Source organism: Triturus cristatus, chromosome 5_1 (assembly GCF_964204655.1).
Source record: "Triturus cristatus chromosome 5_1, aTriCri1.1, whole genome shotgun sequence".
In the NCBI taxonomy this organism is placed as follows: Eukaryota; Metazoa; Chordata; class Amphibia; order Caudata; family Salamandridae; genus Triturus; species Triturus cristatus.
The window spans coordinates 802,998,741-803,018,188 of NC_140587.1; the positions used below are offsets into that span (position 1 = coordinate 802,998,741).

Below are 19,448 nucleotides of genomic sequence, written 5' to 3' on the forward strand. Positions count from 1 at the left end.
AGTCCTAGTTCGACTTCGACGCCGCCAACAGCAAGAGCCTTCGTGGGACAGCTCGTCTCCTGGCCCTGGTCGTCCTCGACGTCTCCTGGTACCTGTGGCTGCTGCGACAAGCTTCACCCTTCACCTGCCATCTTCACGACATCGCCTGGTTCCACGTGGTCACTGGCTAGTGACCTTGACTCTGTCCCTTCTGCTTGCCGGTACCCTTCATTCTTGATCCCGGCCTTGGGATCCACCGGACACTCTGCACTGACTGCCTGTCAGCAACTTTCCTTCAGGCATCCATAGAAGTCCACGACGAAACCCGACGCAAGTTCACACCTATGCACCCGCAGCCTGTGGGCTAGGTAACTTGGGTACTTCGGTGCTCACAAGGGTAGTGACTATCCTAGGGTCTAGTTTCCGAGTCTCGACTTCCTAGTTGCTTCAGAAGTGTCCTAAAACTGCTTATTTCAGAACTGTACTATTTATCGATTATACGCATTACGCGTGAGTGTTTCCACTCTGCACCTGAATCCCTTGGGCCTCCCACTTCCTAACTGTTGGTAGTGTAGTGTAGCCCCAGCGATTCCCTAGGCCTAGGCCTATTCTATTTCCGTGACAGTGGTCCTTATACCACTTCTTTAGTATATGGTTTGCGTGGCCTCTAGGGCCTAACTGTATTACTTACCTGTGTGACTTAATGTATGCTTGAATAAGACTGTGTTGTACTTACCTCGAATCTCATAAAGAGTGCTGAGGGTTTGACTAGAATAAATACACTTTATTTTATATATATATCTGTTGTGGTGTCCTTTCATTTGGTATTCAAGGGATTATATATGGTATCACAGCTGGCTTCACATGCCATTCAGAGTTTAGCCTAAGACTGCTCTTGTCCATGCTACCACTAGGATAGCTGGTCTATAAGGTTGACTTTACAACCAATCACCATAAGGGTTGTTTGGACTGATATAAGGTGTACACTAGAACTAGTGACATCATACATCAGGCCAACTTCTCACACCCAGGAGTCAGCTTCGCTCGAGAGGGAGGTTGCTGGACCGGTCGCGGAGTCACCACCAGCACTCCTCTTCGTAGGCTTCGGGTAAGTCAAAGCACAAAAAGAAGGCGAAGAAGCACCGTCGCTCTTCGCGTTCTCCCCGTCCGTCCGTCGGCCGCCACGATGTAGGATGGGGAAGGTTATCGTTCTTCGGCTCTGTCCGTGGAGCCTACTGGGTCGGCTCCTTGCTTCCCTCCCTTCCCGGAAGACGGAGCGACCCTTGCCAACTCTGTAGTTTTTACGAAGCCCTCCACTCCATCTTTGGGCAGCCCGACTCCGCCGGCGTGCCGTTGGGCCTCGCGGACTTGGCATGGGGTTCTAGGCCTTCGATGCCGGTGGCTTCGGCCCCGGTGCCGCAGGGGACCCAGGAATGCAGGCCTGGATCCGGATCGGCGCTGGTCGACCTTACGACACCTCCTCCAACGCTGAATCCATTGGCGACACTTCCGCCCCCTCCGACGCCGGTTGTGTCCCCAGCCGGGGTCGAGCCCGGCCTCCTCCCTGATTTAGACACGGAGCCGGATGGCATCGACCTACGCCGGTACAGGCGCAGGCCGGTACTTTTGTACCAATGTTTTACCCTTGTGTTCCCTATCTCCCTTAGTGGCAACCAGAGGAGGGTGAGTAGAACTGGGAGAGGTCTGTTGACCCTCTAGCAGACCAGTTGGACGAACCGGACTGGAGAGAGGAGTTGGGTGAGGCCAGTGGCTGGACACCTCTCCAGACCTTGGCATGCTTTCTCCCCCTACCGTGGCCAAGGAGGAGATAGCATCTTGCGCTGTGGTGTTGCGTAGGGCGGCTGAGGCTATGAACCTTGAGCTTCCTACGGTGGCGGTCATTACCAACTTCCTGACCGAGGTGCTTCAAACGGCAGCAGCCTCTTTCGAACCCCAGCTGCCGTTCAATGAGGCCCTCACGGACATCCTTCTGGGCACTTGGTCCAAGCCCAGCACAGAGGCTCATGTGGCTGATTGCCCGACGCCGCCGCCCGGCCCCGGGCGACCCCATTTTCCTCTCCCAGCATCCTACCCCCGAGTGCTTGGTGGTCCAAGCGTCAACTTCCAAAGGCGCGTTCCCTACTGCTCCACCAGATAGGGAATCCAAGAAGCTGGATGATCTTGGGAAGAAGATGTTTTCTTCCGGCAGCTTAGGACTGTGGCCGGTGATCACCGCATGTCTCGTGGGCAGATACACCCACTCTGTGGTGCCACAGTGCCCGGAGGAGGCCCGGGCCGTTCTCTCCCATGCAGTGGCTGAGGGTAGAGATGCAGCAAAGTTCACCATACAATGTGGGCTGGGCACCGTAGACTCGCTAGGCAGGACGATTTCAACATCGGTAGCCCTGAGACGCTACACTTGGCTGAGGTCCACTGGCTTCACGGGTGATGACCAATTGACACTTTTGGACATGCTCTTTGATGGCCGTCGCTTGTTTGGCGACAAAGCGGACAACACTCTTGAGCACTTTAAGGATTCTAGGGCTATGGCCAGATCCTTGGGCCTCGCTACCAACTCTCACCCTGCGCAGTCTGCTTTTCGCCCCTTTCGTGGTTACGGAAGGGGTGCCCCACCACGTTCCACCCAGAGCCACAGGCTGGCGCAAGTTACCCAGCCTCTGCGCGGCCATGGACGTTGGTCTGGGGGCCAGCGGGTGGGCCAGTTCACCAGCGCCCACTCTGCAGCAGCCCCCAAATCTTCCTAGTCCGACCTTTCAGGGCCACCAGTTGCCAGTGGGCGGCAGGATCCGCCATCACCACCCCCACTGGCACAACATAACGTCGGACAGGTGGGTTTTGCAGATAGGCAGCTATCGAGCGAGTTCCTGTGCCAGAAGTAGGTTGTGGTTATTTTCACTACTTCCTGGTACCCAAGAAGGACAAAGGCCTGCGTCCTATCTTGGAGAGGTCAACCGCTTCCTCCGTAAGGAGAAGTTCAAAATGTTGACATTAGCTCATGTCCTGTCTGCCCTCGACCCTGGAGACTGGATGGTAGTTTTGGACTTGCATGACGCTTATTTTCACATCCCCGTCCTGCCTGTCCATCAGTATTACCTACAGTTCATGGTAGGCCACAAGCATTTTCAGTTTATCGTGCTCCCCTTTGGCCTTACCAGCGCCCCTCGCTTGTTCACGAGAGTGATGGCGGTGGTCGCAGCTCATCTGCGCAGATCAGGGGTTCCAGTCTTCCCTGTTCTCAACGAATGGCAGTTGAAGGCGCGTTCGCCCCAGGGTGACGTCTCCAACCTGCAGACTACGGCGGACCTCCTGCATTCGCTGGGGTTCACTATCAACGTGCCGAAGTCGCACTTGATTCCCTCTCAGAAGCTCCTTTTCATCTAGGGGGTTCTTGGATACAGCGCAGGTTCGGGCTTATCCTCCCGAGTAGCGAGTCCCGAATATTTGGGCTATGATTCCGATCCCCTTTCAGATGTTCTCCTCTTCATTCTTTCTTTGGCCCTGCAGGGCTCTGCTGTGGGCACCCTTAAAGGCTATATCTGTCTGCTATTTCGGGCTTTCTTCGGCTTCCTGATCAGCCTTTTCTTTTCAAGCCCCTATTGTAAATAGATTTCTTAAGGGCATTACTCATCTTTTTCCTCCTATTCTCTTCGTAATGCCCCAGTGGGACTTGAATCTGGTTCTAACGTACATTATGTGTGCTCCTTTCAGGCCATTACATAATTGTCCTCAGACTCTTGACTCTTAAGACTGCTTTTCTGGTTGCCATCACATCTGCTCGCAGAGTGAGTGAGCTGCAGGCTCTTTCTATTAAATCTCCTTTCCTGGCTGTTCATCCGGACAAAGTTGTCCTTAGAACTAGACCTTCTTTCTTCCCAAAGTGGTTACCTCTTTCCACATAGGACAGACCATCACTTTACCAACCATTTTCCCGCCCCGCATCCTTCTAAGGAGGAAGGAGAGACTCTACCGTCTGGATCCAAAACATACGTTATCATTCTATGTGGATCGCACAAAACAATTCCGGGTGGACGATCAACTCTTTGGCTATGTGTGTGCCAAGAAAGGTCGGGCAGTGCGAAAAGGGATCATCTCTAGATGGGTCGTCCTTTGCATTAAAATCTGTTACTCCTTGGCGAAAAAAGAAGCCTCCAGTAGGACTGCGTGTCCATTCCACCAGGGCGACGGCAGCCGCTACTGCTTTAGAACTTGGAGTCCCCCTCAGTGACATCTGCCAGGCCACCACGTGGGAATCCCTCAGGGCCGGACTGGCCATAGCGGGCACCGGGCAATTCCCCGGGGGTGCCGCACGGGTGGGGACCGGTTTTGGGCCCCTGGGGGCCGTTTTTGTTACAGGGCCGTTTTTGCAGCATAGCCGCAAAATCGGCCCTGTAACAAAATCGGCCAAAAACCGGCCCTGGCAAAGAGCTCGGCGGCACCCCCATGCCCCCCGGGGGGGGCGGCCGAGCACTTTGCCAGGGACGGTTTTGGTTCCCAGTCTGGCCCTGGCATCCCTGCACACGTTCACAAAACACTACTGCATGGACAGCCATGTCCAGAGAGAGAGCTTCTTTGGCCGCTCAGTTCTCCAGGACCTTCTGGTGTGAACTTAGTTTGCAGACCCAACTCCGGGGTTTGTATTGCTTGGGTACCTATTCTAAGGTAAGGAATCTATAACGAATACACTCTTTCAGATGAACAAGTTACTTACCTTCAGTAACAATATATCTGTAAGAGACATATTTTAGTTATAGATTCCTTACCGCCTCACCCATCCTCCCCATTCTGCGAACTGACTTCTAAGGTAAGGGACTCCCTTTCAGGGCTGTGGTTTTGTGCACCAGTGGTCAGTGTCTTGCATGGCTCAGCGCTTCTGGCGTAGAATGTCGTGTAAAGAACTGACGTCAGCACGCAGGGGCGGCGCCTATGTAGATATTGCGACCTCATCCCAGCGATCACGGAGCTGACGATGAATGCGGAGTCGACCGACGCCACCTACCGACGCACAGGGGTACTGCTACGAAAAAATGTCTCCGGATCCAGTCTTAAGCCTGGGGATAATTCTAAGGTAAGGAATCTATAACTAATATATGTCTCTTACAGATATATCATTACCCAAGGTAAGTAACTTGTTCGGTCATCAAGTACTATTGCTTTGACAGACAAGTTCATTGGAAACTGTACTTTGCCCGTTCGATACTGCAGGAATTGTTGTTTAAGCCATTCCACATAACCACCATCTTGGGAGGTACTGCTTTGGTATCTATTTACAAGGTGAGAAATCTGCTATTAGCGGTAGTAGTGAAAAAAACAGGTTACCTTCCTTTGGTAATGCTCTTTTTGGTGGATACTGTAACTAACTGCAGATCCCTCGCCGCCCCCCTATCTCCCCGTTCTGTGGAATGGACTCTTCACTTCCCATAAAAAGATCCCAATTTAGAGACCTGCTTACTGTCACATCTAAGCAGTTTGTAAGTTCGGTGTCCAATGCTGTGGACATCCAGAAAGAAACTGACATCAGCGGGCATGGGTGGTCCATATATGTGATTTCTACATCACTTTCACGGCGGTATGAAGTAATTGAGGAGCCGCACCATGCCAGGTGCTGGCTTGCAGAATCAGTGCCGAGAAAAATCCCCAAATCCAGTCTTGCACTTTTGGGTATTCAGAAAGTGGCAATCTACGGTTAGACAGAGTATCCATTATTAAGTCCATTTACAAAGGTAAGAAACTTTTTTGTTTAGACTGCCTGTGACCTCCATTCTTTATGTTCACAGTGCCTGTTGTATTCCTATAGTGGCACACTGCACTCACATTTGGAGATCAGCTCAATCAGGAATTTCGCAAAGTTTTAAGTAATTGCCTTACTTATATTTTCTATTTGCAGCGTTTCAGCCCTCCCTTGCAACAAAAGCTAGAGTTTAGTTTGGTTAGCATGGTATCATTTGATAAGTGTTGGAAAGGGTATGCTGTAATCTGCTGCAGGTTAAATTACATTTTCAAACCAAACTGTGATTAAATAATTATGGCACAAATCTGTTCTGTATACGGATTTTAAAACTGTGGACAAAGAAACAAGAAAATATTTCCTTTCAGGGAAATTTGGAAAGATGTGGCAAACCTAAACTGGCAAATTTTATATTGAATACTCAAATGTAGTATTTTACTGAACATACCAAGCAAAATATCAGTACTAAATTAATGAGGTTTTGTTTTCTTTTGATTCCCATTGCCAATCTTGGAGGATAGTGGCAGAGGGACACTACATTTTCCTGTCAATAATGTAGACTTTGTGGGGATAAACTTGAATCTTTACCGTTTGATTTACACTTGTACCCAATTTTTACATGATTGTAAAATCTTGCTGAGACCAGTATTCCTCAGGCTAATGGTCATCGTTAGAAATTGTGGCACATTTTCATTTGTATCAGTAGAACATTGGCAGTTTAATGGTATTTTAACCAATTTTATAGTCCGAGTAATGCCAAAATTAGAGAATGTTTCATTGTTTCTTCCCTCTATTCACTTTGAACAACAGAAGAGATTTAGGGGTATGGGCTCGTCACGATTATATGATATTCTGAGATTGAGGGGCCAATGATGGATGTTTCTGAAACCTTAGTAACTTTAAAATGTAATGCAGCCTGTTTAAAGCAAGGGCTTGTGTCTGACTTGTAGGACCTCTGTTAGGTACCCCTTGTAGAAGAAAGTGGCAGTGACTTGTAGAGAAGATACAAGGAACAGAGACCACAGGCAGGCATAGCAACCTTAAACAACCAACTCAGATGGAATTACCAATTCACAAATGCATCCTAGCAACCAGCTGGGCATTCCAACACATGAGTTCATTAAAAGAATACAGAAGACCACAACCTCCATAGTAGCCTAAGCAGTCTGCTGCAAACAAGGGCTTGTGCCTTATTCGAGTGACCTCTAGTAGTGGCCTTCAGAAATACAGCCTGCACTAGGAAGGTGCTGATCGCACTCTAGATGTTTTGTATTTTTCTGTTTATTTAAGCCTCGGGTTATCGGTCGAGTAAGTTGTAGCACTGAGTGTGAAATATGGATATGCATTGCCAATAGGCCTTGCATATTAAAGATGGCACCCACTAGGTAAGTAGATTCTCCTAATAAAAATGTCCTTTTACTTTTGGAAGTTGTGTTCACATGATATGCATCAAATCATGCATTCATTGTAGTCACTGTATTGTATAGTAGGGTATTATTTTGTGAATGACCTCAGTTCTTGTGGTGAGTAATGCTCACATAATGCATCAACTCTGTTTCCCTCCTAGACGAGCACACAGACAATGATCGTTAAAGGGATAAAGTTTGTTCCTGGCCCTCCTGAAACCAAAGAGTTGTGTTTTGCTTGGCGAGGATTTACAGATTTTGTAAGAATGAATTTAATTTCAGGGCTTCCAAGTAAACTGCTTCTTGTGGACTGGCCAGATTTACAACAGGTAAGTGTGTCTGAAGACATCCTTTCTTGGATTGCAATGAAACTTTAATGGCTCGTGCAGTTTTAGCTGATTGTATCGGTTATAGGTGTCAATTGTTGATCCAGGAAGGCTGAAATCATACCATATTTTCAGGATAGCCACTGACATTTAAAATCAGCCCCACTTACATGATTCCGCAGTTGTTGCAGCTATCAGTATATCCTGAAATTGGTTTTAGATCAATTTATAGTCATTTTCAACACAACACCGAAACTTTACACAGATTGCACATGTCCATGTACCTCAGTCATCTTCGATTTTTTTTTTTTAAGTCTTGTAAGGTTAAAGCAGTCACAAAACATATCTCTGTTATATAGCAATCACATTGTCATGCATTGTTTAAACTGGCAGACCTCCTGTATGGAAGAAGTCTCCTTCCTCCTGCCTTTGCTGAATGTCAGTAGAGTTACCTCTGTCATTGTATTGTATCCTTAATAGCTGGCTTGGATTCGACTGCCCGAGCCTATGATTGTAGAAGATGTACTATCTATTTGTCAACCTTTTTGAGAACCTGTTTTGGTAGGTTTAATGAAAGCTTTTTTATTTTGCTTAGTTTTCTTACATCCTTCTATTCTGCTGAGCAAATTTAGAATGTCCCATTCTTTCACATGTTGTCAATGTACACATATTTATTTTTCATCTTCATGCAGGTGATTCATAACATTTTGTGTTTTATTCTAGGCTGTTACTGTGATAAATGGAAAGGAACTGCCAAAGCCTCTTATAGTTCAACTTTGCGACGAGTGGGGAAATCTGTCTCCAGAGTCCAACATTAAAGTAAACCTCATTAAAGATGGCAACATGAAGGTACTTACATATTTTTTATCATGCGTCAAACTTTAAAGTTGGTAGAAGTTATATAGCACAGGATTGTTTATTCTTTGATAATCGTTTTTTAAATCACAGTTGTGCCAGTTGAGTGTATAAATCCTAGTGTTATAAATTCTAGACACTGTTAAATGAACGGCATTATCAATTTTCAAATAAAACCCACAGGTTGGCAGGAAGGGGCTGTGGCCTCTTCACAGTGCTCTGCCTAGTCTCGGACTGTGTTCTAAGGAAAACCACCACATTTTAGATTAGGTTGCAGTGTAGTTTTTGCAAATCATCACATTTTTTCACAACCCATTTCAGTGACCTGGATCACTGTGAGTGTCTAAAGCAAATATTCAGATGCTTACCTACCTGCTATGCTGTATGTTAACTGTAGAGGAGCACACTTTCTTTGTGAGGAAGGTAGTTGTGGCTATATGGGGCTATTAGCTAACCATCCTATTAACGCACATCAGTCGGACCTTGGCGAGGTGAACACTACTTGTTGTGGCTCTGTTCCTATCGACCCTGGTGACTTGCTTGCGTCCAGGGTTGTAAAGCTTCCAGGTGAGTCCGGGCATCAAGGACAACATGTCAGGAGAAGGAGACATCCTTGCCGAATAAAGAAAAAAGCATTGCAGAAAAACAAAGGAACAGAGAAACCACAGCTGAAAACTACAGGTCCTTGAAGTATTTTAAATATTTTTCCAAAGGATACAGAAGCACCCTCAGACCATGTTCAAGGTAGGAAAGTGGGAGTTTGGGGAGTGTCTCTGTCACTGTGAACAGCCACTTACTCCATTAGTATTCCCTTGCTTAACTCTAGCCCTTTCATGGATATAGCGAATACCCCCATGTGAATCCGGAGAACCCAGTCAAAGATGCAAAAAATATTGAAAAAAACTGCAATATTGGAACGTGAATGTCCGGCAATTAAAAGGATTAGAGTCACTTGATAAATTGGGCAGTAAAGAAAGCATGATGAGTCCAGGAGATGGACCTAACATGAGACCCCTTGCACCATAGCAAAAATTGAGGGATTTGAAAACTATTTTTATTAGATTTTTTAATATAAACTGCATTTACATGCAACAGCTGGTAATTGACATTGATAAGTTGAAGCGGTATGTACCATCTGGTTTTGCCTGTATAACAGAAAATGGTACAACATTGGAAAGTGTTTACATTATACAGCGAGTGTCAATCAATGTGGAGCCATTATGCTTAAACTGGGATAAAATTAGAAGGTTAATCTAATGGGGAAGGCGGGCAGGTCTAGAAGTAATAGTAGAGGTTGTGGGATTCGACCAGGGTGGTTGCTGAGAGAGACAGTTGCTACACTGTGGATCATTGAGATGGTGTGGGGATGGGTAAGGATGGAGCGTGCACAGAAGCTACTTTGTGAGCTCCCAATTGGGGCGGTGACAACTGAATATCGGAGGTCTGGAAGGGCTTGGGTGAATTCATGGGGTAAATCTTTGTCCCCATCTCCTGTTGAAATTACATGAGAAGAGTGGCCCGTTGAGGGTAGATGGGCTGTTTGCACCAGCCACAAACCTCATAAAGGAGGTCTACTTCCTCTCCTGTCAGGCAGCTCTTTGAGGAGCAGTAGGTGGGCGCCAGTGAAGTGTAAGTGTGCATTTGGCGAGAAAGAGGGCTAGTGCTGTGAATCGTGTGCATACTTTTTGTTGCTTTTTGCTTCTGAGCAAAACCTAAGGAGCATGCCTTCCATGTGTATATGTCTGGCAATTCTGTGACCTTGCTCAGGACGGTGTGTACTGAGTGCCCTCAGCCCGACGCTGTTCAATATCTACATGGCACCTCTCGCCCACGTCGCACGACAACACAGCCTCAACATCATCTCCTACGCCGACGACACCCAGCTGATCATATCCCTCACCGAAGACCCCCACACCGCCAAAGCCAACCTCCACAGAGGAATGAAGGCCGTAGCCGACTGGATGAAGGACAGCAGACTGAAGCTGAACTCAGACAAGACGGAGGTCCTCATTCTCGGACCCACCCCATCAGCCTGGGACGACTCTTGGTGGCCCACATCGCTTGGCACAGCCCCGGAACCCACGGACCACGCACGCAACCTGGGGGTCATCCTCGACTCCACTCTCTCCATGACCAGGCAAGTCAACGCCGTCTCCGCGTCCTGCTTCCACACCCTCCGTATGCTCCACAGGATCTTCAAATGGATCCCCCTCGACCGAGAAAAACCGTCACCCAGGCCATCATCACCAACAGACTCGACTACGGGAACGCCCTCTACTCAGGAACAACAAACAAGCTCCTGAGACGACTCCAACGTATCCAGAACGCCTCGGCCCGACTCATCCTCGACGTCCCCCGTCGCAGCCACATCACACCCCACCTGAGAGGCCTGCACTGGCTCCCCGTCAACAAAAGGATCACCTTCAAACTCCTCATCCACGCACACAAAGCACTACACAACACCGGACCCGCTTACCTCAACGACCGACTCAGCTTCCACACCCCCACCCGAAGCCTCCGCTCAGCCAACCTCGCCCTCGCCACAGTCCTGCGCATCCGGAAAACCACCGCCGGCGGCAGATCCTTCTCCTACCTCGCCGCCAAGACCTGGAAACAGACCTGCTGGCCTTCAGAAGACTCCTCAAGACCTGGCTCTTCGATCAGTAGCGGCCCCCCCTCCCCAGCGCCTTGAGACCCTCTCGGGTATGTAGCGCGCTTTACAAATGCTTTGATTGATTGATTGATTGATTGAGTGCCAAAAGCTTTGTAGGGTTGGGCAGGACCACAACATGTGCTTAACGTCTGCATCAGAAATGTGACATTGTGAGCATTAAACTCCTGCCTTGGGGAAATAGCGATTCAGTTGTTACGGGGTTATGTATGCCCTATGGAGGATGACAAATTATATGTTCTTGAACCATGAGTTATGGGAGACCCGCTGTGGGGATTCCAGTGCTCCGCTACATTCCCTTTCGTGTAACAGCCTCCAATGTCATCCCCCCATTTTTGGCGTAGTGTAGCTGGGGGTTAGCCGCCAGTTACTGGATGGCTTTATATAGCCAGGTAATGAGGTATCACCCGTCACCCATGGTAAGAATGGCTTGCAACACGGGGTGAGTATTGGGCTCTGCTATTACTATATTCCAGAATGCTTGGAAAGTATAACAGAGCTGCCTGTGCAATAAAAATTGTCCTAGAGGGATGCCATTCTTCTCCACCAGCAGAAGATGACCGTTAGCAAAAAGATCACCCTGTGTGAGTATGAGCATTCGGTCCAGGCTTTTAGTTTGCTAGTGGTATAGAACTCTGGGGTTTGGGGCAATCCGACTAGAGGCAAGGTTGGTGCAATTATTGGGGAACCTTGGGAGAGGCGATGTATCCGGGCCATCGTTCTAGGTATCTGCCACCTGCAAGGTCCAGGGTGATGATAGTAGCGCCTGTGGAAGAAGCAAGCCGCAAATCGTTAGCACCAGCATAAGTCCCTGTTCGGTGCAGGTCTCTCCCAGGTAGTGCCCTGCGGTGCACCGAGACAGCCACTGGAGATGGACTGCTAGATAATATGCCTCAAATGAAGAAGCACCTAGCACTCCCCCGCTCAGGGGAGCTGCAACTTTGCAAGCACAAGCCAGTGTCGTTTGATGCCCCGGATGAGGGTACAATGAAGAGTGTCCAGCTCTTTAAATAAGCGCGGCAGGTTTGCTGGTAGATTCGCAAAATGATACAGAAGACTGGGCAAGAATATAATTTTTGCCAAGGCACTCTTGAATATGGGGGCAAGAGGCTGCCAGTAGTGCATTTGCATCCTAATTTCCGTTTGGGATTTGTGAAGTGTGGTATAAGTAAATTCCTAGATATCGAATCACCTGTGCACGCCAATAAAGGCGAACATACCTCGTGTGGCTGCATGTTTGGGTTAAGGGGGTAGGGAGCTGATTTGAACCAGTTAACTCTAAGCCCAGCTGCCAAGACTTGAGCAGTCCGAGTGTCCTTAAATGGCGATAGGTCCGTTGTCACATTGCAGAGGTACAGGAGCACATCGTCCGCGTAGAGTGAAATGGCGTGCAATGGCGTGCATTCTATCTGCAAGTGGATGCCCCAGGCCTGACCCTCTTTGCTTATTCGTATGACTAATGGTTCCATTGCAGGCGTAAACATCAATGGAGTGAGTGGGCAATCCGGTCTCGTCCCACTGACTACTGGGAAAGGAGCCGAGACCAGGTGGCCCAAGCGAATCTGGGAGATGGGTTTGGAATATAGAAGCAGAGTGTATGCTAGGAGCTGGGAAGTGCTGTGGCCTGAAACAAAGCCATTTTAGTCAATGTGTACAAGTTCCGGGAGTATTTGGGTGTATCTGTCCGCTACAATCTTGCTTATGATTTTATAATTCTCCCCAAAGATGGCTTTGGATCTGTAGAAAGTCAACTGCTTGGGGTCTCTGTCTGGTTTTGGGAAGAATACTAGGAGGGATTCCCAGAGCGCGTGTAGAAGCTCACCAGATTCTAAGGCTGCTGTCAGATGAGGCACTAGCTCGTATGAGAAGGTGTGGTAGTATTAGAGAGGCAGGCCATCCAAACCCGACATTGTATTGCAGGTGAGATCACGGATCGCCTGCTTCGTGTCAGCAGGCGTTATTGTGGCATCTAAAGAGAGCCTGGTGAGGCGATATACGTGGAAGGGTGATTTCTGCAAGGAACACATCTGAGTGGCTCGTCTAAGTACCCGGCTGTTCCTGGTATATAGAGGAATAGTATTTATAAAAGTCAGCAGTATGTCGTTCTGCGTTCGTACAGTGTGGCCCGTGGGGGTACATATGATAGGGTGCATCGTGGTTTCCTCCCGGACCAACCAGGTTAAAGGTTTGTCAGACCTTTCTCCCTCCCTGTGGACCTTGGCCGCATGCACTAAAAAAATCTAACAGCGCAGGTGCTTCAGAAGGGCAGTTTATGCGATTTTCACTTCGGCCAGTTGGGTGGGCGCAGGGTTGCCGTCGGCCGCCTTACACAGTGTAGCTAGGCCATTCTCAGCTGTCGTAATGTCTCTCTCCAGGGTTCTGCTGGTGCCCACTGTTGTCTGGATGCAGATGCCCCTCGTCAAAACCTTAAAGGTGTCCCACTCCAGGGCCCTGGTGGAGGCTGACCCCTAGTTTTCAGGTGAAGTACTGTTAAATGTGGTCCCTCTGTAAACTATGGAACACCAGGTCCTCCAGACATTCCAGTGGGAGTTGCCAAGTGGGGGTGGGTATGTGCATCGTGGTAATTGACCACATGACCTAGGTAAACAGAGTGGCGGACGAAAGGCAGAAGGGGAGCTGAGAAACCGGTCCAGGGGCACTTGTAAATTGTGAGGAATGGAATGAAATTAATAGAGCAGAGTTGTGGGGTATTGGGATCGCCATGCGTCGGTGAGGGTCCAATGGCATACCCAATTGCAGAAGCAGTGTACCTGTGCACATTGGTGGGGGGGGGGGGACTTGTGGCAGTGAAGAGTGGGATCTATCTAGTGCGAGGCAGAGGACACAGTTGTAGTCACCGCCCAGCTACCATGATACTGCAGTGTTGTGGACGAGGGTGGCGGAAAGGGTGTCCCGTAAGGGCCCCAGCTCCATTTTGGGGGTTAAATGCTCACTATGAGAATGGGCTGACCGTCAAGATGGCCCTCAAGAGTTACGAAGCGGCCCTTGGTATCAAGTGTCACATCCGTTTCTAGGAACACCTGGGCAAATACACACCATGGTGCCATGTGCATGGGCTGAATATAGGGTGACGTATAGGGAACCCCTCCACCATTGATGCAAATGATTCATTCATTCGCCGTTATGCCTGTCTCCTGCAGTAAAACTATCTGTGCCTGCTGACTCTTGACATCTGAATAAACTGGATAGCACCTTCTAGCAGTGTGCATTCCCTGCACATTCAGGGTGAGAAAGCAGATATCAGTCTAGGTGGCAGCGTAGGTCCTGGGAAGTGGCTCGGGGGTAGTACCGTTTCTGCATGCCCCTGGCATACATTGGTGAAGTGTAGGAGGGCCCATTCTCCTGAGTGAAGCATAAAAAGTAGGGGGGTGAACTTGGGTGTCATGCCAATTCAAGGTGGTTATGGTTCTAATACTGAGAGCCTACCACAACGGGTGGTATGCCCAAGCTGAAAATCTTCTGTAAGCTCTAGCGTTATCTGAGGGTGTGACCAGGTGCCAAAGGGGTGTGTACTTACCATAGAGCCCTGTGAGGGTAGATAACTAGGCGTGCCTGGTCCGACACAGTGCGAGAAGACAGCGTGGTTATTGGTTGCTGAGCCCAGGCATGTGGGAGGCCGACAGAGCGAGGAGGGATGGTGAAATGGGAGGGCTGGTGTTAGGCTGTGCCTGCCTGTTAGTGGTGTGTGGTGGTGTTTGCCATGGTAATGACAATGCGCATAGCAAGACCAGTCTAATACATACAAACCACGCTCGATGCTCAGCAGTCTTCGATGCTAGGGGGGCCCAGTGGTTCAAATTTGATTGTCTGCTTTTGAGGTGTTCCCAGGGTCTCTATGTGAGTCTCTTAGAGAGTCTGGGGAGTGTCCTCTTCGAACATAAAAATGTGAGGGCCTTTCTTATCGTTAGTTGCTGTAGTTGTGGCTTTCAAGTATGCTGCAGCTGCCGTGCCCGCTTCCAGTCTGTAATGATCTGTTCCAGATTGGGGGAACTAGAGGAGCAGCCTTGTGATGCAGGCTTTGCCAGGGGCTTTATTTATTTATTTATTTTAGTGTTTTATAGAGCGCGAACATGACCCATGAGGGTATCAGAGCGCTTTACATGGTTAACAGGAAAAAAAAACATCAAAGAGAAACAGTGCAAACAGTAAAGTATCAAAAGCAAAGAAATATAACATATAGGGGGGGGGATGAGGGAGCATGGGGGCAGAGGGAGCACACATGAGAGCTAAAATTCAAGCTAGGGTTGGCAGAGACCGTGGCCCCCTTGGGTCTCGATGGAGTCCGGTTATAGGGTTGCGGAAGACGCAATAGTCATGGAGTCAAGCAGCAAGTCATATCTGCTGAGAGGAGGACTTAGTACAGGAATTTACCCATGAGGAAGGTTTTGGCTTCCTTCTTGAAGCGAGCAAGAGTGGGGATTCTTCTGATAACGGGCGGGAAGGAGTTCCAAATTCTTGGTGCTGCCCCGGTGAATGCCCTATTGTAGGTTCTTTTTTTACGAAAGTGGGCGGGTCGGAGCAGGAGACTGTTAGTGGATCGAGATTTCCTGTTTCCTCCCGATAGCACAAGCTTCTGTGAAAGGTATGCAGGGGAGTTTGCGTATAAGGCCTTGTGTGTAATGCACGCCAGTTTCAACTGTATTCTGGCCTCTAGAGGGAGCCAGTTTAGGGCTTTCAGATGTGGAGAGATGTGGTCGAATTTCCTGGAGCCGGTGAGTAGTCTGGCCGCCGCGTTGAGACAGGCTTTTAGCGGTGCCAAGGAGCGCTTGGGTAGGCCTGTGAGGGTGGAGCATCCAAATTCCAGTCTGGATATGACTAGAGCTTGGACTGCCATTTTCAAATCTGGAGCATCGATGAAGGGTTTTAGTTTCCAGAGGTAGCTCAGGTGGAATCTGGCTGCCTTGGCCATTGAATTAATGTGGTCACGCATGTTCAGGTTGCAGTCAAGAAATATGCCCAGTGATTTGGCGGAGTCCACGATGGTCGGGGGACAATTTAGGGCTGTGATGGCCTTGAACCACACCTGTAGCTCCGGGTTGGCTTTGGATGGGGAGATCAGGAGAAATTCGGTTTTCTTGGCGTTGAGTTTTAGTTGGTTAGTGGCAAGCCACTGAACGGTTAGTTTCAGGGTTTCGTTCAGGGCGAGGACCTCCTTGAGTGAGGAGATATTGATGTAAATTTGGGTGTCATCCGCGTACATGTGGTAGGAGATATTGGCGGAGCGTAGAATTTCAGTGAGAGGCTCCAAGTAAAGATTAAAGAGGGTAGGAGACAGGGTTGAGCCTTGAGGGACTCCAACCGTGACCGGGGTGGGAGCGGATAGTTTGCCGTCAATGAGGAATCTTTGAGATCGGTTATGGAGGAAGGACCTGAACCATTCAAGGACAACGCCATCCAGACCCATCCTATGTTTAAGGCGTTCAAGTAGTTTTTCATGATTGACCGTGTCGAAGGCGGAAGATAGATCTAAAAGGATTAGGAGGCATGTTTTGCCTTGGTCCAGGGCTTGGAGGGCGTCGTCCACAATGTGGAGCATGGTTGTTTCAGTGCTGTGCCCTGGTCTGAATCCTGATTGGAAGTCGTCCAGCAGGTGGAAGTTGTCGATGTGTTGACTAAGCTGGTATTGTACGCATTTCTCTAACACTTTGGCTAGTAGGGGTATATTAGAGATGGGTCTGAAATTGTCTGGTGTGGCGGGATCAAGCGTTGGTTTTTTTAGAATAGGAAGGACTTGGCCGGCTTTCAGGGGGTCCGGAATCGATCCCTGCTGGAGAGAGGCGTTGATCATCGCGGTCCAGCAAGGAACAATGGCACGGGAGGCCGCAGCGAGGCAGTTGGATGGTAGCGGGTCATTGAAGTGGTTGTTTGGTTTTAATGTAGAGAGGATTTTAGCAATGGAGTCTTCGTCGTAGATTTTGAAGTCAGTCCAGTAAGCTTCGTTTTTGGGTAAAGACGAAGATGAGGGTGCATGGGGAGGCAGTTGGTCATGAGGGGGTTGAGCGCAAGAGGCGGTACTAAGTTCGATTCCTAGGGAGGCCGTTTTTTCGGCGAAGAAGGAGGAGAATTCATCCGAAGATATAAGAGATTTCGGGGATTCTTTAGGGGTTTTGGCCAGCTTGTTTGATTGAAGTTTAACCAGTTCAAAGAGCTTGCGGGGCCTATTCGTGGCATTCCCCAGTTCGGATCTGAAGTAGTCTTTTTTTGAGTTGAGGATGTGTCTGTTGTAGGAGTTTCTTGCCTGCCGGAGAAGTTTGAGGTGCTCGGTAGATGGGTACTGCCTCCATATTCTTTCGGCTTGACGTAGGGATCTCCTCTCTGAGTTGAGGGAGGCGGAGAACCAGGGGTTTCTGTCTTTGATTTGTGTTCTCTTTAGTTTCAGGGGGGCAAGGTCGTCTAGAATGTTCGACATAGACGCCGAGTAATGGTCATAGAGGTCATTGATTGTGGTAGTGTTCGAGGTCGGGTAGTGCTCAAGTTTGCAGCGAGCCTCCAGCTTCGTAAGGTCCAGATTTTTGCTGTCCCTGATCCAGCGTTTGGGAATCATCGGTTGTGGGGGCTTAGTCTTGATTGATCCGGGTAGGATGAAGGAGATGGTGTGGTGGTCGGACCAGTCACAAGGGTCGATAGAGATGAGTTTGCCTACGGAGTCCTTGGATATGATCCAGTCCAGGGTGGCTCCTTTTGAGTGAGTTGGTAGGGAGCAGGATTGAGTCAGGGCTTGGTCATTTAGGAGGTCTTTGATGGTATTGACGTGAGGGTCATTGGGGTCATTCCAGTGGAGATTGAAATCACCGAGGAAGATCTCTTTGGAATTAGAGGACATTTTTGAGGTGATGACTTCCAGTAGGTGATCGGTGAAAGAGTCATTAGAGCCAGGGGGGTGGTAAAAAATGTGTAAGTTACAAAGGTGAAGGGAGTTGTTGGTGAGGGAGAGTGAGAGATACTCGCAGGAGTCGGTAGTGAGCGTTCCGAGTTCCTTGACCAGGAGGGAGGATCTGTAGATGCAGGCGAGGCCCTTTCTGTTCGACTGCCTGTCTAGCCTAGCAATGTTGTAATTAGGAGGGACTAATAAGTCCAGACAAGGGGAGGAGTATTCATTTAGCCAGGTTTCAGTAAGAATAGCTAAGTCCAGGTTTTTGTGCAGGATGAGGTCAGCGATATCGGCTGCATGTTTAACTGCTGAACGACAGTTGATTAGGAGACCTGATAGTGGGGGGTCTGGGGAAGTGTCAAGTGTCTGGGAGGATGGAAGAATTGGCGCAAGATTGCTTTTAACCACATTTCTGTTACGTCGTGTGGTTGGCCTGTTGGGGTTGATGGTGACCGTGCTTTCCCTGTCTCTACCCGGCCTGGGAGGACCCGTGGTGGACCTGGCGTGGGGGAGAGTGGATTCTCAATAGTGTTGGTCGGTACAGTCCCAGGCGTCTTTGGGGTCTGTAAAGAAGATGGTGGAGCCATTGGCTATTCTCTTGAGGCAGGCTGGAAACAGGAGTGAGTACTGTACCCGCAACTGGCAGAGGTTGAACGTTGGTGTTGGACTGTTCATGTATAATCTGGGATGGTCATAACTGTTTTGTCTTCCACTCTAAGGGGGCCTGCCTGGCCGCTTGGAGGACAGTATCACGGTCCTTAAAACGAAGAAATTTGGATGCATGGGACAAGGAGGAGCCCCTCGTAGCAGATGCAGGGCTGGGACTTTCCAGGGAAAAGAAGGGAGTGAGGTTGGACGGCTGGGCAAAAGACTTTTAACCATGTCTCATGGAATGTTAAGGACTCACGTCCATCGATCACCTCCGGAAGTTCCAGAATACGGATGTTGCTCCTGCGGGAGTGGCCCTCTAGATCCTCCGCTCGGTCCTCAAGCTGTTGCACCCACTTCTGCAGGTTCCGGATTGCAGATTGGTTGTTAGTCTCTAGAGGCTGGCAAGCGTATTTTCGCCTTTGAAGATTTGGTTTGCAGGTTTACGTTGATAGTCTTGTAAGAAGCTGATTTCTGCAGTCAGTGTGCCAAATCTAGCCTCCATGGAGTTCCTGTATTGTTCGATGGCCTCCAGAACCCTATCCAACTTATCCAAAGGGGAAAGGGGTAGCAGACCGTCTAGCTGTGTGGTGTCCGGAATCATGGCGGGTAAGGTCGCTGTCGCTGTTGCTGTTGGCCAGGCCGTGGCAGTGGAGCCCTGTCTGCCCATAGCTGGTGTTGGTCGTGCAGGGGTGAGTGAATGCGATTCTCTGCACAGAAGAAAGGTACTAGTCAGTGTGGAAGCACAGGAGAGAATGGAGAGGAGGTTAGGGAAAGAGAAATGAAAAAAATATTTGATTAAGCGCACTGCGGCCAAGCGGCTTCCTGGCGCTGGTAGCAAGAGCAACAGTCACAGAAACAGCCCGAAGGAGTTAGCCGGAGTACGCCTGAGAGAACAGAAAAGTTTTCAAAGATTTACGAAAGT

General features: G+C 49.1%; 1 protein-coding gene across 1 annotated transcript in view; it reads left to right on the forward strand.

The window, feature by feature from the left end:
- SMCHD1 (structural maintenance of chromosomes flexible hinge domain containing 1) overlaps positions 1 to 19,448 on the forward strand; it is a 1,955,900-nt gene that overhangs the window by 1,011,299 nt on the left and 925,153 nt on the right. Inside the window, exons 29-30 of the mRNA XM_085605822.1 lie at positions 7,293 to 7,460; positions 8,181 to 8,306. Of these exons, the coding sequence (XP_085461948.1) occupies positions 7,293 to 7,460; positions 8,181 to 8,306 (294 nt within the window). The remainder of the gene's footprint in view (positions 1 to 7,292; positions 7,461 to 8,180; positions 8,307 to 19,448) is intronic.